This window comes from Conger conger, chromosome 18 (genome assembly GCF_963514075.1).
Source record: "Conger conger chromosome 18, fConCon1.1, whole genome shotgun sequence".
Classification (NCBI taxonomy): domain Eukaryota; kingdom Metazoa; phylum Chordata; class Actinopteri; order Anguilliformes; family Congridae; genus Conger; species Conger conger.
In genome coordinates, this window is record NC_083777.1 from 18463722 (window position 1) to 18482239 (window position 18518).

The following is an 18518-nucleotide window of genomic DNA, read 5'->3' on the forward strand; positions in this document are numbered from 1 at the left end:
GTTTCAGGTTGAAAGCTTTTCTTACATTATTGCATACATAAGCTGTTTTACCATGAATTTGGCCTTGTTATTTCATATGCATTTCAACTGTAGTAAAGAATATCAAGACTAGATTCATCCGCTAAGTAAAATGCTAAGTGTCTAGTTCATTAACATTCATTTTACGTGCACGGTGCTCATTCCCAAATGTCATGCTAAAGTCTGGAATTGCCACTGTATAGTGCGGTGTCTCCTGTATGAGCCTTAGAGATGTATAGGAGATAAAAATATCAGCTGGGTGATGAGGACTGTAGGAACCGTGAGAGAGGAGTAATGGGCTCTTGAGAATCATAATGACATCATTACTGACTGTTGAGTCCACACAGTGTGGGCAGTATCATAATGAGGTTCTAATGTACCATACCGAGACCATCAACGCACTGTGACACATTCCCGCACCTCAACCATTAACATATACACTGAAACAACATCCTTTCAGACACGCTACCTTGAGGTTGGAATGTAAGGTCACATGAAATGTCAATTTAATTTTTTTTTTTTTTTTTTTTTGGACCCCGATTTGGACTGCATTCCTGTCATCTGTGTTGGCTTGTGTGCTGTTTGTGGTTTTTCCTTCAGGGCCTGAATGTATTGAATTCAGTGGGTGGGGTTGAGGCATGGCTACATTACAGCAGTAATCGGAATCTAGGTAATTATCATGTGCATAACTTAAGTGAAGGTCATATTTATTCCAGTACATGTTCTCTAATTACAGACACCGCTTCTGTATGTCATGATCCCGACTTTAAAACAAAGCTGCAGTTCATGCATCTTTTACGCTGTCTTTGCAGTGTAAAAGTGCGCTCTGATGTTCATGAAGTGCTGTAAATTCTTGCTTGCACTATCGCAATGGATCCAACCTGAGGATACAGAGCGCACCAGTTTACTGTAGATATGAGACTCAGGAGATCTATAATCTGCGGCAATATGAGGCAAAGGAATAGATTTGGAAAAGGTGTGATGGGATTGTTTCTTGCATTATGTTGTTTAGAGCCTGCTTCTTCTTTTCTCAAACAGGTTTGTTGAAGTGAAGGTTTTCAGTTCAATTAAATTAAATGAAATTTTATTTGTGTAGTGCTTTTTACAATACAAGATTGTCACAAAGCTTTACAAAGAGCCCAGGCCTGAGACCCCCTCAGAGCTAGCCTAAGGCGACAGTGGCAAGGAAAAACTCCGACTAACAGGAAGAAACCTTGAGCAGAACCAAGCTCTGCTTCTGGCCAGCACTGCGCAAACCGTGATTTTAACAGTAGTATTATATGTAAGTTAATAAATTAAATCAATAATTATACAAATAATAAATTATGCAAATAATGATTATGCTAGTAATGATAATGCAGATGACAAATATGACAAACTGAATTAGCCACACAGCATTTCCTGTCTGCTCCAATTAGATACCTTCCACACAATCCATCTCAGGAGGACCAGGTCTGGATGTAGGAAAGTGGTTATGTGCTCAAGTGTCCAATAAATGCTTCTTTTATTGCCCTCAAATATGCTTAAATCATTTTCAGCCATGAAAATATACTAACTAGTTATCTTAGGCTCTGGGTAGTGATAAATGTCCCCTTTACCTTGCATGAATATTATCATCATGAAATGTCATCTTTAGGGTAGATTGTGTAAATCTTTTCGGCTATTTAAATCAGTTTAATCAAACGCACCATTAAATCAATACTAGTTCGTAAATGTTCTCATTCTTAAAGCCATTGGTGCTGCTCAATGCTGCTTATTAATATTGCAGGCGAATGCTGATGTTTTATTACGGTGTCATGGTGTTGTGTTGATAGTAGCTTGTCTTGATTTGTGACCAGGTTATGCAGTGCTTTGCTATTTCAGCCCGCAGTGCTTTATTCTGCTGAAATGAAATGTGTATCCAAGCCTTTTAGTCTGTCCCTATGTTACTGTGGTCACTGGAACATTCTAGCGTTGCTTTTTTATTTTTTCCAGTTGACATGAAGCTTGTACTGCATAGACTTGTGTGAGTGTGTAAATATCTGACTTTGTGAATATCTCACCCCGTCTGGTGAAAGTGGCTGGCGTGCACATGCGTGTCCTGATGGTGTGTGAGGAGTTGTCACTCAAAGGGGGAGGGAAGAAAGGAGTGTCCATGTGCTCTTGAGCTGTAACAAGTGGCAGAGCCTGCTCCCTGCCCCCCACCCCTGCCATCCACTCATGTCTGTCAGAAACCAAGAAACCAACGATGACTTTACAGGGTTTGTAAGTGTGATCCGCAAGTTCACCCTCAGGGGGTCCCACAGCTCATCTGTTCTTCCCCGTGATCCAGGGAAGAGAAGTCTGGAGGTTTTGGAGAATCTCTGCAGTGGGCTAGTTTCTGAAAGGGCACCCTTTGAAAAGTGAAAATTTAGGTTCTCACTCGTAACCACTCTTTCGCTGTCATACCTGGCGAAGATTCATCACACCGGGGAGACGATGCAGGAAAACGGGCCTGTTTCTCTCTTCTGATGTGGTAACACGAGGGCGTTTGCGTCTCGGACGACCGTTTTTTGGGCGTGTGCGGCTCCTGCTGCGACGCGCTGCGGCGGGCGTGCAGAATGGATCTCCGTCACATGATGTGACGTGCCCCAGAGCTGCGTCACTTTCTCAGGAAGCCTGCTGAAGCCGTGTTCGGAAGCCTTTGCAGCTGCACCCTGCTGCTTTCATACGTGGCCTCAGAAATAAGCGTAAGTGCACCACGAGACTAACAAGCGCACAGCCAGCTGCTGTTCGTACATCAAAGTCGCTGAGGGGATTTCAGGCTGGAGAGAATCACGCTTGTGTTCTTTCTCTCAGATACACACACTTTCTGTGCATTAATTAATTTCACATTGATGCATATGACCCGCATGTTCTGACGGTCATACTCTGTGTATTTGATATGCTCCCATACACAGCCTTCCCATGCATCTCTGGCTTAAAAGTGTCTGATTTACAATTCATATGAAGACTCCTAGCCTCCAAATATTAAAAAATACTGAGAACCTCTTGGTTTCTGTATGCTACCATTTTATTAACCCCGACAGGAAGTTGATGTCCTTTATTAAAAAATAAAATGCCGAAGGAGATTCGCATTTTTCTGTGTGCATGTGCTGATTCATCTCTCAACAAAGCACTGCACTGCTTGTGCTGCCAAGTGAATATCCTTTTGCCACTTGTATCCTAATGGTTTACCCTTTATATGCTAATAGATTATCCTACTCATTATATCTAAATGGTAGCTATACCCCTTTTATCATAATGGTTTACCCCCTTATATCCGAATGGTATAACCTTTTTATCAAAATGGTTTATGGTAAATCAAGTGGCGTTGATTTATATGTGCAAAAACGTTTTGTGGTTCCTGTTTCACCGCGAGACCAACGGAAGTGCCCTGCTGTAGTCATGTCCTCCCTTCCCGACACAGTGCTGTGTCCCTGTGAAGCTCTTCTTGACCTAAGTTGCTGCCGCTGCAGGCTGCCAAAATTAGCTTACACTGTAACTTTACATTCCTGAAAATCTCACCAGAACACATCCTCCTGGGCACTCACCGATGATATGAGATCAACTGAAACTGTACACTTATGAGGCTGCTGTGGTTTTTCTGAACATATGAAAAGAACTTTGACTGTCGACAGTGGTATACTGGAGAGCTCGTTCATTGAATCCTCCAAATATAGAATATCATCCTTTCATAAGGCTCTCCATGACATCAGAGCTGCCTCTTCCCTCTCCTGTGCGCTCAAAACTCCTCCTGCACTCGGAGTATGTGGCATCAAATTGCCAGTAATGGGATTTTAATTACCTTTTTCTCTCATTTCGTGTTTTACATGGCTGGCTTTCTTCTTTAAGCAGTGGGAGGTGAGTCAGTATTTGAATGGTGGGATTTGAAGAAGGCGTCTCACCTGAGAGCAGTTGCTTTTTAAAGAGGCTTTCTTTAAAGGGAGCATTTTTGGAGTGTGTGCAGAGAACAATACAGAATCCGGCACTCTGAAATTTGAGCCCTACAGTAACGTTGCCCGTGCCTCTGTACTGCCAGGACTGTTGGCTACAATTCAGCACCACCATCACACAATAACAGAACTGCTGTTTGAAGATAAATAATTAAAATGAATTACATATGAGTTTTTTTTGGACATTTGTGTTGAGTGTATTGAAGCCTGCCTCTTAATCTGGGTGTTTGTGAAATTGGAGCTTGGTTCTCCGGTGTGTTCCTGACTGCTAAATGTGGAAGCTGTATGTGATATCATATGTGGTTATTGTGTCTCTGACCAGAAGAGTGCTGGTTTAAATTCAGAGTTTGTGGGCCCTTGCCCCCTTTTATTTGCTCTTCATTTACCTGCAGTGCCTGGGGCTTTGCCAAAATACATTTTAAAATGTCAGTCATTCAGCTTAATTGTCCTCAGAAAGGTTAAATATTACATAAGTGTAGGATTGGATTTATGGATCTGAATGGCATAGGTGAAAGTGCTGATCGTCCATTATGTGCGACTGCACTCCTGAATCACACCTGTGACTGATAAGCTGTGGAATTGGAATATGAGTGCATGAGGCAAATGAGTTGGGTTCTCACGGGGTTCACGACAGCATTTCCTTTATCCCTCTGGCAACATAGAAGTGGAGTGATTTAGAAATACGCCTATCAAATGGCATGAAAAATCTTCATATGACCGCTTAAGAATCTGAGCTCTTTTGACCCCAACACTGGGATGGGCTGTGAGATCAGCTCAGGAATTGCATGTGATCTCAGATGAGTATTTCTTTGTTAAAGTGAGCAGATGGTCTGCCCTCCTTATGTACTTTTTAACTATTCACACAGGGAAAGCAGGGAGGGGTACAGGCTGAGATAGAATCGCAGTGCCGAAAGTCTCATGGTGGGGAATCAAACTCTCTGGTCACAAGGGTTGCGCAGGGTCTGGGGTATGGATTGGTGTTTGGTGTGGGCATCTACTGCCCCATGGACTATGCCACATAGGCTCCCTTGATGTGTAAGTTTTGAGCAAGACTGCTCAATACACCACTGAGGACAAAGAAATGCTTTATTTATGCTTTTATTTCAGAAACAGATGCAAGAGAGAAACAGGAATCTTTGCTCATCGTTGGCCCAGTAATTCTCTTCTCACTCCCACTGACACACAATGCATGTGAAAATAACTCAGAGCAGCTTTAAATCGAGACCAAAAGCCTGTGAATGAAGCACTGCCTGTATTGTGCCAGTGAATAAAAGAAGAATTAAATGTTTTGCACGTTCTGTCAAATCCATTAGTTCCGCATTACAGGAATGGATCGGGACCCTCTCCCCTCCACTCGCCTTGTGAAAGATGATGAATCATTGGTGCCACATTCAAACCATGCTGGCTTTGGGTTCGTGTCTCGTGTGTAATAATTTGCCTGTTGTTTTTATAAGGTTGGTTTAATCACCGTTAACTGCATGTGACAGGCTCTTGATAAGCGCTGCTGAATGATTGTGGACTTACAAGACCCCAGGGAGAGTGTTCATTCGTCCTGTGTGTGTGGCTCGAGGAATGATTTTCCATCAGCATCCTGGTGCTTTACACTGAAGCAGCAGAGTCGCATCAGTTGACTGCCTGTTTTCAGGTAAAGTGATGGAGGTTGATCTTTCTCTGTCACTCTGTCTGATGGTGTGTCTCCTTTTTACATAGGCGTTGCATGCGGCTCACGTTTTTGTGGGGTTGGTAGGTAGAGGGCCTATTTCCTGGGAGTTTGGCCAGGGCTCTATGGGTAACTCCCCTACTCTTTCAAAGTGCTATAGGATCACAATGAGTCCGGATTTTGACATCTTGTTTTCTAGATGATTCTACATTCTGTGCTGGGGCAGCGGACTTCTGTTTGGTCCTGAGGAAGAGTTCAGGCCTCCAGCACCACTTCCAGCAGCTAGCTACATAGTTTTCCCAATAGCTCTCCCTTAAAAATACTCCCCATGAGTGGGATACAGGGTGGGATAGCTGCTTAATTTTCCCATGAGATGGTTAGAGCATTGACTAATGGTCTCCAGGTGGTGTTGGTGGAAGCATTGACTGTCGAGGACTATATTGTGGTGTTGGAGGTGCCATTGACTATAACGGTCTATGGGTGGTGTATGTCATGACATTGACTGTGATGTATAATAATAATAATATGTTAGCAATGCTCGGTCGCTGGTGAATCCAGTCATTTCTGTATGAGCCTGTGGGCAGAAAGATTGTGAGGAGTTCTGTGTGTGGTTTTGTGAGGGGTTCTGGGAAACATTAGCCACTGCAATCAGAGAGCAGTAGACCCCCAACAGGAAGTGCTCTATAGCTGACGGAATGTCCAGGTTTTACTCAGAAATGGGGTGCAAAACCCCGCAAAACTGCCTCCATTTATGGGCTGAACTTATTTTTAGACGCCGGCTTTGTTTTTGAGTTTTTTCTTTTTCTTTTGCGAAAGGTATGCAAAGTTGTGCCCAGTTTGGGTATACGATGCCCAGACAAGACTGTTTTTACTACTCCTGAGTACTGAGCTCTGCCTCCAAACAGGAACTTCTCTCATACCATCCTTCACTGAGCAGTTTTGAAAGCTATGACTGCTTTACATTTCCTGTTGAGGCTAAAAACAGTGTAAATGTCAGTGTATATGAAGCCCCTGTGTAAAGTTTAATGGTTGAGTACACATTCCTTAACTTCTACAACTTCTGTTTGGTCTGCTTGTCAGGCAAGTTACACATAAGTGTGAAGTACGTTGTGCTCATGTTCTGCACTGTAATAGTTGGTGCTCTTTGTTTCCTGGATGTCTGGTTAGGAGGTTTGGAGACCGTAACCAGCGATGCTGTCTTCTCCAAGTCCCGACCGCATGCCTCCGTCAAGGTTCACGTGGAGCTTTCTGATGGAATTTTAGAGAAGCACATGCACTTTTGTCTCTGCTGGCCATGTGACCTCCCGAGAACCTCTTGAGTTTCACTTGCTGGGGAGTCGCATTGCTTCACATGTCCATTCGCTCCTTTACTCTCGCAGCCTGCAGATGGGTGGTGAATGTCTCACCCCCCCGGCTGTCCAGAGCTCTGCTTTAAAATGGACGACACGGCAGAACTTTGAGTTCAAAAATGTTTGCACCATGTGCTGGGGGACTGACTCACAGAACTTTGATTATTCCCAATGATTGTTTCATGTCTCCCATGAACCAAATAGTGTTCAGCAGTCCCAGCTGTGTGATTCTGATCTGGTTCCCTGAGATGACTGACAGTGATCCAGTATCAGAGCAGCGGTGGAGCTGAGTGTATGATCCAGCCGCTCGGTCTGAGACCTCCACGCTCTTCAGTATTCCAGTCTGTTACCTTTTCAAGCACACACTGCTTCTCATTCAGCAAAGCCTTTATGTTGTGCTTTTGCATTAAAAGGCAATTAAGGCATTCATTTAACTTTGGTTTGTATATTTAGCCAAATGAAATTGCATCTATTGATCCGCTCTATTGATTGTCTGGATTGACTTGCAAGGGTATCTTTTATGGCTAGATTATTCCCTACTAAATTACACTAGCACTTTATGAATTTAATTTCTTTGGAATATTATCGTAAGTGTGGGGTGGAAGGCATTGAGTGGATTTCACAAGGGTGGCAAGAACAGAGCAGTCAGCCACACACTGATCGAGCATCGGGGGTAACCTTGCTAAAATAATCATGCAGTGTGATGTTAATTTGTTTTGAATGCATATGGTGCTGAACAGTTAAGTGACATTCCTGCACCATGCTAGCTATACTGACCCTACGCATCACACTGATTAAGTAGCATACACTGTTGCATAGTGCTTAATTATACTGTGGTGGACTTCCAGTTAATTTGCAGTTGAGTTTATTTACATAATGAGCTCTAAGCATCATTAAACGTCCCCCATTTAACCCCTCAAGCATCAAATTACCATAGTAACACAGTCTGACGACTTGTCACTGATAATTTACAGCTCAAAGCTCAATTAACTGGGGAAACAAAGATGGGGTAAACTGATTCCTGAAAGCAACTAGGCGGAGCCGCAGAGCAGGGGAATATTACCCTTCAGCCTTGGAGTTTATCCACCTCTCCCGGCTCCTGCCCTCGGGACTCGGCTGCTCCTGTCTGTCTGAAGAGCTCAATTCCAGACAATCTTGACAATGTCTCCTTCCCATCCTCTGATTCCTCATGCCTGTCTCCCCTCCGTTTCAAGTCAAGTAAATCTTTCTGCAACTGCCAAGGTGTACAGAGAGACCTTAGGACTATCCTCGGATGTATTTCTGCCTGTGACTATGGGATGTGTTGTAGGAAAACTCGGGGGTATCTCATTTTGGAATCCGTAGTGAACATTTCTCTCCTGTTGTGTTTTGGCAAAAAAATACCCCGCACAGAGAGACGTGCTGCCATGAGCCTCAACTAGAGAAAGTGGACCAGCACTGTCTATGAGAATCCTGAGGGACTCCAGCCATGTGCAGTGGGAACCCAAGTAATCCCCCGCTGTGTTACGCCCACCCTGACCGCACCAAACCAAATGTACCCCCACTCCATAGTCATAATGATGTCACCCACACATGAACTAGAGACGTCTGAGATAAACCAATGGAACCCTACTTCAAGAGTGCCATATACCCTTTTGTCCAGTTCTGTGAAGAGGAGATTCAGTTAGAGCTACAAAGCTAAAATGGCAAATATCCGTGTGTCATTGTGCATTTAAGTATAGGCCTATTTGTGCATATGGCCAAATGAGCGCTGGCATACCGTATGTTTAGCCGGCAGCTCAGAGCTCTGACATTAATATTTAACTGCAGCTGGAAACAGGAGGGGCATATATCCAACTTTAACCGGTCAGTCCTAACTAGTGTTCATTTAATATGCTAGATTAACAAGTCCGTTAAATATCTGAGTAATCTACCGGTGAGTGATCGTAATGAATTCTCTTCATAGTGCCTCATGCTGCAGTGCTCTCTCTCTTCCTGTCATGTTGGAGAATGTAAACAAGACTGGGGTCAATTTAGTTAAGAAATCAATTTGACCGTTTAAAGAACACACGCAGATGTCCCTCTGTTACTGTTTGTCACGTCAGTTCTGAGTGTAGTGCAAAATAAAGGCCAGTGGAAAATCTGAGCTTTGCCCTGAGAATTTACACGAAACACTTTGTTCACATCAGATTAACGCATCTTTTTCATGCCACTGTTCTCTGATCCTGGACACTGATAATGAAGTATGCACTTAGCCACAAGTTAAAATCATCTGTGGATATGGCAAATTGCTGCAGAAGCATTTCTACACTGATTATTTTGGAAAGAAATCGTTGCTTGTTTTGAGTTCTTATCAAAGAAAATGAATAGGAAGAGATATAGGTTTAGATTAATGAACAGTTTAAAGATAATATTCTACCCCCTTCTATTTTTATTTATCTGTAGGAGTGACATTATTTTCCTGTTGAGCTGCATATCAGCAGTAACCTGATATCTGTGAGGATTCTGCCCCTCTCGGCTATGAGAAAAATCCTATTGAACACACGCAGGGCAAAGTTCACTGCAAGGCAAACATCAATTCCATAGTTTTATGATTATTGCGCCCATAAGCTACATTTTGTACCACCCTGCGCAGATCTGTCATTCTCCCATTTCTTTTATGCAAGGCATAAAATGAGGTGTTGCTGTAGTTTCCCATCATCAACTGCTATGAACCAAGGTGAACAACAGGTAGAAAGCAGGCGCAGTACAGATGAACAATAGGTATAGTACAGGAGAGCAGCTGGTGAGCGGCAGAAGAAAGAAAACGGGGTGTGAAACAGGCCATTTTGTGAATCAGAGTTTTGCAAATTCCTAATTTCTGTTATCGTCAGTAAATGCTGTTCTGATTGACCCTCACCCCCCTTTTTAAGCAGCCATTGCCTTGAACATAACAAAATTAATATAACCCACATGCCTCTTTTGTGTCACAACTGTATCACTTATCCCAAAAATATTTCTATTACTTCTAATGAAAGTGTACATAAATCAGATTTAAATGTGAGGTGCACATGGTTTCTATTAGAAGGGTTGTATTGCACAGGCGATTAGATTGAAACCAACTGGGGAAGCTGACAGTTTGATTCCAATAAAAGCTTATAACGTCACCACAGATTATGAAATATTTCTGAGTTTATTCATTGTTTAGGACTCTAGATTGTTGCTAAAGTAATTAGTATGTGTCAGAGTGAATACATTGTTCTACTAATGAGCCTAAAACCCATAGATATTATCTGTCAATTGCCTGCAGGGTAGCACTACTTTACCACTTACAGTTGTTGTTATATCTGGCATACTTTCTGAAAGAGATGCTGGTGGCTGATTTGTGATGTTTGTAGTTTCATGTTATTGTACTGGTACTGTTGCTGGGAAATGCTTATTCTACCACCAGTTATTATGTACCTGTCCAAGTCACTTGACTTTTACACACCTGGCGTCAGGTGGCTTTCACTTGTGTGTTTGAGTACACTCGTGCGAGTATCTTAAAGATCCTTCCTCACAAGTTCAGAAACCTTTGTCCCACCTTGTAGCTCATGGTTTAATCTCCAAACGTATAGCCTATTATGTTATTGTTTTGTTGGGAGAGTAAAACCCAGAGGATTATGCCATCCAAGGGATTTTTCCCTTGCCACGGTCACCTTTGGCTTGCTTTATGGGGGTTTTGGGCCAAATTGATTGATTGTTGGAATAGAATAAGAACTGGAGCCCGTGGGTGAAGAAATGTTATCCAGTTTATCTCTGTCCTTGATGTGTGATTGTGTTTTTGCACTCGGAAGCGCGCAGCCCTGAAGTCTTTGCGGGTGGCTGCTCTGGAGCTACAGAGAGAGGCGTTGTGTGAAAATGAGAAGCGATGGGTGACCGGTGGGAATGTCGCTGTTTATACCCAACCAGAGTGCAGAGCTGTTCATCAACTGACTGTAACCATGGTAACCTGGCTGTTCAGCGCCCGGCGGAACCCCAAGGACTCGTGATTATTTCAGAAGAGCTGCTGCTCGTTGGAGTATAACTAACGTTGAGATCCGGTCTGGTCCAACTCCCTCCCCTTCAAGCTCAGCCTTCGGATCTGCAAGTTTGTGTGTGTGACGCTGCCAAATTCAAAGATGGTCCTGAGATTATGTGATTCAGTGTCGGTGAAGGCTTGTTATGCCCTGAAATCCCCATTTCAACTGAGCCTGCAACTGGACACTTGGGAGGAAAGTGATACCCCAAGATCCTTATCTCTCTGTGTTGGGTAAAAACATGGTGCTGCATAAAGGTATCACCAAGGCCTCTTGTCTGGCTCATGCCTGGAAATGAAAGGGATTGCTGAAGTGAATTGTGGGAATGATGTTCAACTCAAAGATTTCATTCTTTACTTTTTCTTTCTCTCTCTCACACACACACACACACACACACACACACACACACACACACACACACAATACTTGGATGCAGTGACCCTGGGGGTGAGATTCATAAACTGCTATTCTTGTGAAGAGAGAGGGTGTTATAACAGTGCCCTTCATTAAGTATCCACTCATTCCTGTGAGGAGAGAGGTTGGTAGGACGGTGCCCTTCATTACTTATCTAAGCATTCCTGTGAGGAGAGAGAATGTTATAATGGTGCCTTTGATTAAGTATCCACTCGCCGTTCCTATAAGGAGTGAGGGTGTTGTATGAGTGCCCTTGAAGTGTCCACTCACTACTTTCTCTGTGGTCCGCAGGGGGGCTGAGGTGTAAATGGAAATGTCTCGCTCTTGTGCCAGGTGTTTATTGGAGCTCGATCCACACCTTTGCTGAATCCTGTACAAACAGGTGTCACAGACGATGAGCTGCAGGAGGAAGCTGTACAGAACAGCCTGCCATTGCATTATCCTCTGTGGATTTATGATTCACCTGTTCTAAAATATTTCAATGAAACCACTTAATCTATCATCATAAACATCTACCTCTTTGGGAAGTGCACAGATGCTACATTAAGAACAGGGATTCTGTGCGATCGCTTTATGCTATGAGCTGTTGAATGATGGCCAGGTTTGTTCAGCAATTGGGCCAAATATTTTCCACATACTATTTATGAAGCAATCTATGGAGAATGGGTATTGCACTGTAAGTGCAGGCCAAGTCTGTTGCGTTTATTCTGTCACTAGGTTTAGATGCTGACGCTGGACACTGTGCAGATGAGATCTGGTCTAAGGGAAATTATTATTTGGATGTTTTATTCTGAATTGTACTTTTCGGCTTGACAATGTCCACAGTTCTAAGAGACAGTTCATGGCAACCTGTGTTTGACCCCTGGACCAGCAGCTGAATGGCTCTGGTTTAAGGTGACGGGGTCAGTCGAGGAGTTAAGGTGATGCACTCATTAGAGGGGTTGGGCTGACTGGCTTGGGAGAGGGGTTAAAGTGACAGGCTTTGCCGCGTGCGACTGGTTTATCTGACACGGCAGAACAGATACTGCTTTGGGGCAGATTAGAAATTGTCTCAGGATATTTTTTTCGCAGGATATATTTACACTCTCCGTTCTGAGGTAATTGGCTAAATTCTCCAATCCATGGGTTTATGGGTTGAGAGTTTTTTGAACAGTGGTATGACACTGTGCAAGTACTCTGTTCAGTTTGAGGCTTCCTGTACATCGCTCTATAAACAGAAGCCCTGCGGATGCCAGCTGCTAATCTTTCTCAAAGCTTTCTCTAAAACCAGATTAGCGTAGCCTAAGCCTTCCTCACTGCTCAAGCTTGGACCCTTCAGAAGACAGATTGTTGGGATGATTTTTTAAATTAATTAATTTGGTGAAGATTGTAATGAGCTAAGTGCACATGAACAGGCATGCAGCAGAACAGACGCCCTGGCAACGGACCATGTGACCTTCATGCTTAGGGCTGGATAACAATGAGGTGCATACAACAGTATCGTGAACAAAAGGTAGTTTTACGCTCCGATTTACACACTCGTACTCTTACAGTACATGTGGGGATGGTGTTACACTCATATACAGGAAATGAGGGCACCCTAGATTTTATATAAGTGTGTACTATTTTGCGGTTTTTAGTTTTTAACTGACAGGGCTGTTTTTGATCTGGCCTGGCAGAAAAAGAGGAGTCTGTCTGGGCTGGCCTGTCTGAATTTAAGCGGAAATCTGTCTGAATGCTGCCTAATTTACCATGCCAATTCACCTTTTATTTTTTATTTTTATACCAGTTTTTCTACAGTTTGCGGTGAATGTTTTATAAAACTGGTGAGTCTGTAGTCTATACTGTCAGTCTTAAGCAGAAATCCTGACGAGAACGATTCTGTCTTGAAGTGGAAAAGACGAACACACTGCAGAGTAGAAAGAGCAATTGGAAAAAGAGGACTTCCATTCAAATCTAAGCTTATTGGCAGGTAGTTGTCCATGCATTAGTGTTGGGGACCAAGGTGTAACAATATTTATTTAGCCTTTAATTCCCCAGCCACACACCCCTGAGCCACACTCAGGCCCTGTTTCTGTCTCCAGCACAGTCTGATGTGCTGTGCATCAGTGTTCATAAAAACTAGTGTCAGCAGAAATGATGTGCAGGGAGTTGATTTGTGCCAGAGATTGGTAGACCGTAATGGATCCCTGGAGTTGTGGCACTTATTTATTTATTTTTTGATACATTTTATATTCATTACTTTCAAATCAGGCTTTATGGCTGACACTCTTATCCAGAGTTATCCAGAGACTTGGGAAGCATATGATTTTACATAATTGCTGAAGCAGTTTGCGTTAGGTACCTTGCTCAAGAGTACAAGAGCTGCACCTAAGGTTGTAGGTTCGATTCCCAGCTTAGTTGAGAGCTCAGTTGCCAGTTGTTCACTCTGCCTGTAGAGGCTGCTGTTTAGTTTCTTCTCTCAGTAAGTCCACTCGAGGCCTTCCTTATGATATACAGTTTTTGTGGTTTTGTGTTTATGTCTTTCGGTTTTCAGGGGTCCAGTGCCTCAGGTCTTCCCTGGCCCTCACACTTTGAGACCTTCTGCATCTGTGTAGCCCCGCTGGGTGGAAACTTGCTCTGGGGAGAATGTGCGTCAAGTTGTGGCACATTTCCAATTCATTCCAGTCACTGGAGCGTCTAGTACTCTGTTCTCTCCTCTGTGAGAGCTACTGTCTGAGCTGCAGCCCTTTGGCTGACTATGGCTTGCACCTCTGAAGTTGTTTTCATCGTTGTTTAAGCTAAAACGCGTAAAGTGCTGTGAACACATCTCAAATGTACAAAGCCCCCGATGGAGGAAGAACCAACGTGTCTTGTGGTGCTTCCTGATACGGGCTGGCACCGTGTCAGCTGGAGCAGGATAGGACTTCCTCCTGTTCCCATGGCCACAGAGAGAGATTTATTACACTACAGGAGCGTGGAGTTTATTAGCCAGCCGGGGTGGTACTCTTACGATCTGCATAATCCCTCAGAATGGTGCAGTGTCGGGAAACCGTATCCGTCCGAGTTTCACTAGGCCTACCTTCTGCTTACTGACATTAAGCTGTTGCGGAACAACAGGGTGGGGTACCCTTTTTCTGAAATCAGTCTCCCCAGGGCTCTTGACAGTTGGAAGTCATCCTGCATCCTGCATCCTGCTCGTATAATGAGAAATGGCAAAGTCAAGCAGTCTAAGCAGACGAACAAACAATAAACAGGCTTAATTTACATTTGGCCCACTTGGATTCTTAAATTACTGGCTGGTTGTTTTGTATAATTATTCTCAATTGTCTCGGGTTAGGTAGAATGTGAGGTATGGTTCAGGAGGGTAACAGCAGGGTAACTCTGTCTGAGTTCTCCCCCATTGTGGAAGTGAGGAGGAATTGAGTGGCGGAGGCAGGCTGGGGATAGCGTGGAGAAATGCATTATTCCCCTAAACGAGTTTAAGTAACAGCTTCCTCTCATTACCTGGGTTTTGAGCCTCTTGAGCCTGTGGTCTCCGTTACACCACCATCTGTCTGAGATCACTGCCAGGGCTCTCCCACTTACTGTGAAAGAGAAAAACCAGGTCTCCTCTTTGTTAGTGTTTATCTGCCTAGTTTTCATGCACCATTTCTGACTGTAAACATCAACTTTAGAAGATAACTTTTGTGCGTGTTTTGCAGATGGTTGGTCATAGGGGCCAGTGAGTGGGTCAGGGGACCTGAGATGAGGGAACTCTTGGCACGGTACACGGCTCTGTGGTCTGTATCTTGGAATCATATCCGCAATATGATGCTGTCAGTAGCCTTCAGCAGTCGCATTCAGTTATTTGAATAATACTTTTATCTGGTTTTGATCTAGAATTAAGTACTTCAAAACAGATAATATTGCTATTCTTGCTATTTTTTTCAAGTTAAAAAAATCCTGTTTCTGGATTGCTAAAAAAGCATTTGCAGGTTACTTGGTTGCCACAGTTACCTGGAGCCATCTGAAAGGCAACGCAAATCTTTAAGGCCACATTGAAAGAGACGCATGAATGGATTTTATGGGCTATATATTTTGCCTGCAACATCTGAAAATCTTTTCACAAATGTATTCCTTTTAATACCACGGTTTCACTAATGGAAAAACTGTAAAACTGATGTGTGTGGATTCTTAAGACATTAAATGGGTCATACAAAACAAGGCCAAATAGTCATCTTTTGTGTATGTATAATTGACTCTGGGTGGAATTTCACATTTTGAGCAGTAGAGAAAATGGCTATTAACCACTGATATAATAACACTGTTGCACATATCTCAAGAATCTCTCTCTAACCCAATATTCAGTAGTCATTCACTGCCTGTACCATTTAAGTACCTTGTTTGCTTGTCGCTAAGCAACATAAACCTGTATACAGTATGTTAACAAAACCAGTTATACTCTTGTTCTTATATTAACGAGAAGTGATTCACGTGTCACAGTTTACTTGGCAAGAAGCAAAGCAGTCTCTGCTTCTCCGAGGTAGAGCTGGAATGATTGTGAGAGAGGTAGTGATGGGGTGATGGTGAGAGATGGTGTGACTGTGAAAGGTAGAGATGGGGTGATGGTGAGAGGTAGTGATGGGGTGATGGTGAGAGAGGTAGTGATGGGGTGATGGTGAGAGGGAGAGATGGGGTGATGGTGAGAGAGGTAGTGATGGGGTGATGGTGAGAGGGAGAGATGGGGTGATGGTGAGAGGTAGAGCTGGAATGATAGTGAGAGAGGTAGTGATGTGAGAGATGGTGTGACTGTGAGAGGGAGAGATGGGGTGATGGTGATAGTGGTAGTGATGGGGTGATGGTGAGAGGGAGAGCTGGAATGATAGTGAGAGAGGTAGTGATGGGGTGATGGTGAGAGATGGTGTGACTGTCAGAGGGAGAGATGGGGTGATGGTGAGAGGTAGTGATGCGGTGATGGTGAGAGGGAGAGCTGGAATGATAGTGAGAGGGGTAGAGATGGTGTGACTGAGAGGGAGAGATGGGATGGTATGGTGAGAAGGAGAGATGGGGGATGGCGAGAGGGAGAAATGGGGTGATGGTGACAGAGGTAGTGATGGGATGATGATGATGAGAGGGAGAGATGGGATAATATGGTGTGGGAGATAGAGGGGCGTTGGTCTGCTGGGAATGCGGAACAAAGAACAGGATAAGTTTATGGGAGTAACGGCTGAACAGGGTGGTGCTGAGCAAACATTAACTATTAACTTTTTTCATTCTTTTTTTTGTAGGACATCTGGAATGGGTTTGACTCCTCGAACAGGAACCAGGCCCACAGCAGTGCAGCCGACAGGAGCAATGGCCTGGAAACACTGCCTCCAGGTAGAAAATGGCCCCGTTCCTGTCTGTCCCTCTGTCCTCCTGTCTGCCTTGCTACAGGCTGTCCCTGTAAATAAGACTTTGCTCGTGACTACCTGATTAAATGAAGGTTATGTAAATAAATTCTGAACAGCCACACTGCTTCAGGCACTGGAACTCACCTGGGGGAGAGAGAGAGTCATCAGAAAGCTCACCTGGTCCTGTTCTGGCTGCATACACAATTTAACAACTGCATACACAGGCTAGGCTGTTTACCAACCCTTTTCACAGTTAGGCTATTTTCTGAACATATCCACAGGCTAGGCTGTTTAAAAGCCACATTTACAGGTCAGGTTGTTTACTTTAGACCCATGCATACAGATCAGGTCAGGTGAAAACTTGAGGAATCCCCATTTGTACCGGGCCCAACTGGGATCCAATTAAGAGGAGCTGCTTCATGCATTATTCCTCCAGTATAAGCCTATGATCTTTTTAAGGGCCGTACTGCATTTAATTGTTCATCTTTTATGCTCAGAAACAAGACATGCTCTTTGGCTGGTTGGTCTCTAAGGAGGTGTTCTATTTCGCGTTTATCATGAACACTTTGTCTCACAGCTATCCCATGGAAAGGATAAGTGTTTTGTTATACGAGACGTGAAATATGTCACTCTATCTCACTAACAGTCAACTGTTTGTCTGTGCACAATACACAAGGTGCCCAGTAATGTGTAACGTGCCCCCATGCCCCTGGCAGTAATGCATGCCAATATCATCATCCCTGCTATGCCATAGAATTAACTGGAATGTTTGAATGTAAAAAAAGAAAAAAAAGAAGAAAAAAAAGTCAATGACACATAAATGATGTGATAATCTGATAAACTGAGTGAACGATTAGGAGTTATTTAGGCCTGTATCCGAGTCAGCAGTAAACCAAAACCTCCAAGGCGAAGCATTGTGGGATTGAAAAGTCCCTCCCTCCGTCTTAGCACAAATTAACATTCTTCCCCTATTGCAGGATGTTCTCCTTATCAAGCTACGTGGTGCCGGTAACCAGCTGTGTGTGATTTAGGCAGCCCGGTTAACGCGCTTGCGGCGAGATCCTTGTGCAACAGTGCGACTCTTTCATTAAGACGTTCTCTCGCCATGGGTCGAGGCCTAATCAGGCAGACACCATGCCAGCTGGGAGCAGGATAACAGTTTAAACGCTCCCGGCGAACGCCGTCGGCCCCATAATGCCACCAAAGAGAGGAGAAGCGAGCGACTGCTGAGCTGCTGAACGTCCTAATTAAAACGGAGTTTTGGAGAACAACTTTAAAGGAGCCTTTATTGTTTGCGAAATATCAGGAGAGGTCTCGTCTGAGGGAAAGCCGAATGTCGCACGCCGCGTGATGCGTCACTTCCGGCTTTCTGGCCGTGTGGAGAGGGAGAGAGCGCCCACTCCAGCACAAAATAAATAACAAAAGGTCTTTGCCGTTCCCCCTCACGGCTTCAGGCCAAAAAGAATAAACTAAACACAATAAATTAAAATAAAAGTAAAATAAAGCAGGGGCTTTCCCGCTGGCAGCTGGCTCCTCTGCTTTTCTGCGGCAGCTTCCTTTCTTGGTGCTGAACTGAAGGATAAAGGAAATAAAATGACTAATAAAAAATAAAAAACTGAAAACTGGCTCTCCCGGTCGCCACCCTTTACTGTGGATATGAGCACACCTTTAAGCACTTGGGCTGATTGCTTAATGTGCCGAGGCGATCTGCTCCTCCACCATTATTAGAGGCTTATGGGTGGTGGACACTCCTTGCCCCATGGTCCTGTTAGTTT

The 18518-nt window shown here is 43.9% G+C and overlaps 1 protein-coding gene across 2 annotated transcripts in view; it reads left to right on the top strand.

Annotated features, from left to right (window-relative positions):
• The window catches only part of galnt2 (UDP-N-acetyl-alpha-D-galactosamine:polypeptide N-acetylgalactosaminyltransferase 2), a 52285-nt gene that overhangs the window by 9863 nt on the left and 23904 nt on the right, over positions 1 to 18518 (top strand). For both annotated transcript variants that reach the window (XM_061228187.1, XM_061228188.1), the window contains exon 2: positions 16639 to 16729. In XM_061228187.1, the coding sequence (XP_061084171.1) occupies positions 16639 to 16729 (91 nt within the window). The remainder of the gene's footprint in view (positions 1 to 16638; positions 16730 to 18518) is intronic.